Source organism: Penaeus vannamei, chromosome 19 (genome assembly GCF_042767895.1).
Source record: "Penaeus vannamei isolate JL-2024 chromosome 19, ASM4276789v1, whole genome shotgun sequence".
NCBI classification, from domain to species: domain Eukaryota; kingdom Metazoa; phylum Arthropoda; class Malacostraca; order Decapoda; family Penaeidae; genus Penaeus; species Penaeus vannamei.
The window spans coordinates 26,602,583-26,605,082 of NC_091567.1; the positions used below are offsets into that span (position 1 = coordinate 26,602,583).

General features: G+C 31.1%; 1 protein-coding gene across 1 annotated transcript in view; it reads left to right on the forward strand.

Annotated features, from left to right (window-relative positions):
• Window positions 1-326: 326 nt before the first annotated feature.
• Window positions 327-2,500, forward strand: part of LOC113829100 (transmembrane protein 145) — a gene marked incomplete at its 5' end in the record, with an annotated part of 9,062 nt that continues 6,888 nt past the window's right edge. The window contains 3 exon segments of the mRNA XM_070134125.1: window positions 327-489; window positions 725-808; window positions 1,729-1,881. Of these exon segments, the coding sequence (XP_069990226.1) occupies window positions 327-489; window positions 725-808; window positions 1,729-1,881 (400 nt within the window).

Here is a 2,500-nt window from a genome sequence, read left to right on the forward strand (position 1 = left end):
AAGGTTTTATTGTACTGTATGTTCCGTGTTAAGCCCTTCCTGAATTTTATCTTTTGTTTCAAGTTCTGGATAATTTTCTACATATGGTTTTGATTTGTATATGTTATTACATTACATTCTATACTTAGAGACATATTTATAGTGCTGGAGGTATTAGGTATTTCATATTTTAGTTATTCAAAAGACCAATGTCTGTCCTCTGAATCTTTTAATGAAAGAGATTCTGCATGGAGTCTTATGTGTAAGGGAAAGATAATTCAATTTTTTTTAAAAATTATTAGTTACTTTTAGAAAGCTAAAAGCACTCATTATGCTCTTCTTCCTAGGTTCTGGTACCTGAGCCTGGTCGCATGTGTCCGCAACTCCTCTTGCTCCTGGCAGCATGTACGTAAGCCTGTAAGAATGGAGTATGATATAAATATTGTCAATGGCAATCCTAATGGTGCAGACCACAACCCTTTTGAGTACCACTTCTCTTTTGACAAGCAGGTAAGTGTATTTTTTGGTAAGAGATTCATTGTAAAGAATAGTAGTAAGATACATAGAAAAAAAATATTATGAAATATAGAAATTTAGATATTTTAATCTACATTCGTAAATGAATTTATAGACAGAATCTATATGCTATCTTATGTGCTGTTTTGGTCACAAATGTCTTTAACATACTAATCTGATATTATGTGTAAAATAGATTGCCAACCTTTTAACTGACTTTTTTTAACAGGACACAGTAGAAATATATCTGGTATGTGTGGTACTCTATGGCTTTTTGTTGGTACCACTACAAGTGTATGCAGCATGTCGCCAGGTGAGGAGATATGTTGGCAATGTCCTTTTTACTTTTGTATTTTCTTTTCTGTTATTCTTCATTTTTTTCTTGTTTGTCTTTGTCTCTCTGTTTAGCTTTCAGTGAGTTGGTTTCTGTGTGTGTGTGTTTGACTTTGTCTTTTTCCATTCTTACAGTTACCATGGTACAAATAGATGAATATATCAGTCACAGGATTCAGTGTGAAATTCCATTGCTTGCCTGAGAATTTATTTTTTATATATACATTTATATGAATTTTCAAGTAATTCTCTTGCTATTTAGAGAAATAGCATGTCAGTAGTAGTTGTATGTTATTATGGAAGTAGTAGAGATTCTTGAGGTATTGTGTGGTAGGTTACTTATATATGTGTTGATTTTTTATTTATTTATTTTTATTTGTTATTTTTCTTTTTAGGAGAAGGGTAAATTGGTCAAATAGTACTTGTAAGGGATTTTTCTGTTACCTTGGAGATTTTCTTGTATTGTACACTGCATAAAGATTTTATATTGTTTTAAAAGTATAAATCATTTTTATGAATGCAGAGAAAACACAGGTTTTACTTTTTTTCGTTAATGACATTCAGATGCAATGTAGGTATTGGCATACATTTTAACATCATTACATGATTATAATTGTTAATATGTTGTTTAGCTAATTGTACTTGGTTAATTATACTATAATTATAACCATGAACTATTTTAATTTGCCTCTTGTGGGACAGATTTCCCTCTTTCTATTTTTTCTAGTATCACCAATTTTCAGATTTGTATATTGCCAAATGTGAGACTATCATACTTCTATATTCTGTGGTATTAAATTCTAAACTTTATAAAATTTCAAAGCTTATAATGACTGTCATCTAGGTAAGATGGAAATACTTTATGCTTTCCATTTTCTAAACTTGGGCACTCCTTTACAGATCCACCCCATCACCCGCCTGTTCACAGCCACCCTCATCATGCAGCTTGCGGGCCTTCTCTTTGATACTCTGCACCTGCTTGTGTTTTCCTTTGATGGGGAAGGTAGTGAAGGTGTGAACATCGTGGGTGACCTCTTCAACATTTTAGCCCAGGTATGACATGTTTCTTTTTTTTTCCACTTTCTTTTCAGTTTGGTTGTATAATCTTCTCTCTCATGGATCATTGTTACATGATTTGTTTTCTTTGATTTTTTCAGTGTTTTTTGAGTGTCAGTGTTTGATATTGATAATCATTTGGTTCTCTTTGATTTATGTTTTGCTTATTCTGATATAGACTATTTAGTGTTTTTTTAAATATTTACCTGTGGATTTGACACATATGTATGAAATAAATGGTATATATTATGAATCACATAAGGTGACGTTAATTTTATTGATTAATTTATATGTTTGTTTTGCTTTCATAACTTTAATTTTTTCTAACTCTGTAAATCTACTTGGAAGTATTACTATAATGAATACAAATGGTATCTAAATTTTCACTGTGTATTCAGATAACAAACAAGCAAATATTCAAGTTTGTATATATTCTGGTTAGTTTGTTTGATTTATTTGGTAATGGTTATATTATCTTTTAACCCCTATGATCTGAATGATGTGACAATTTGTTATGAAAAAAAATGGTTTGAGGACTGTATGACATAAACATCCTTTCATGGGAAAATCTGGCTGTGGGCCAGGGTAAAGTGAATTTGCCAATGTGATCATTTCG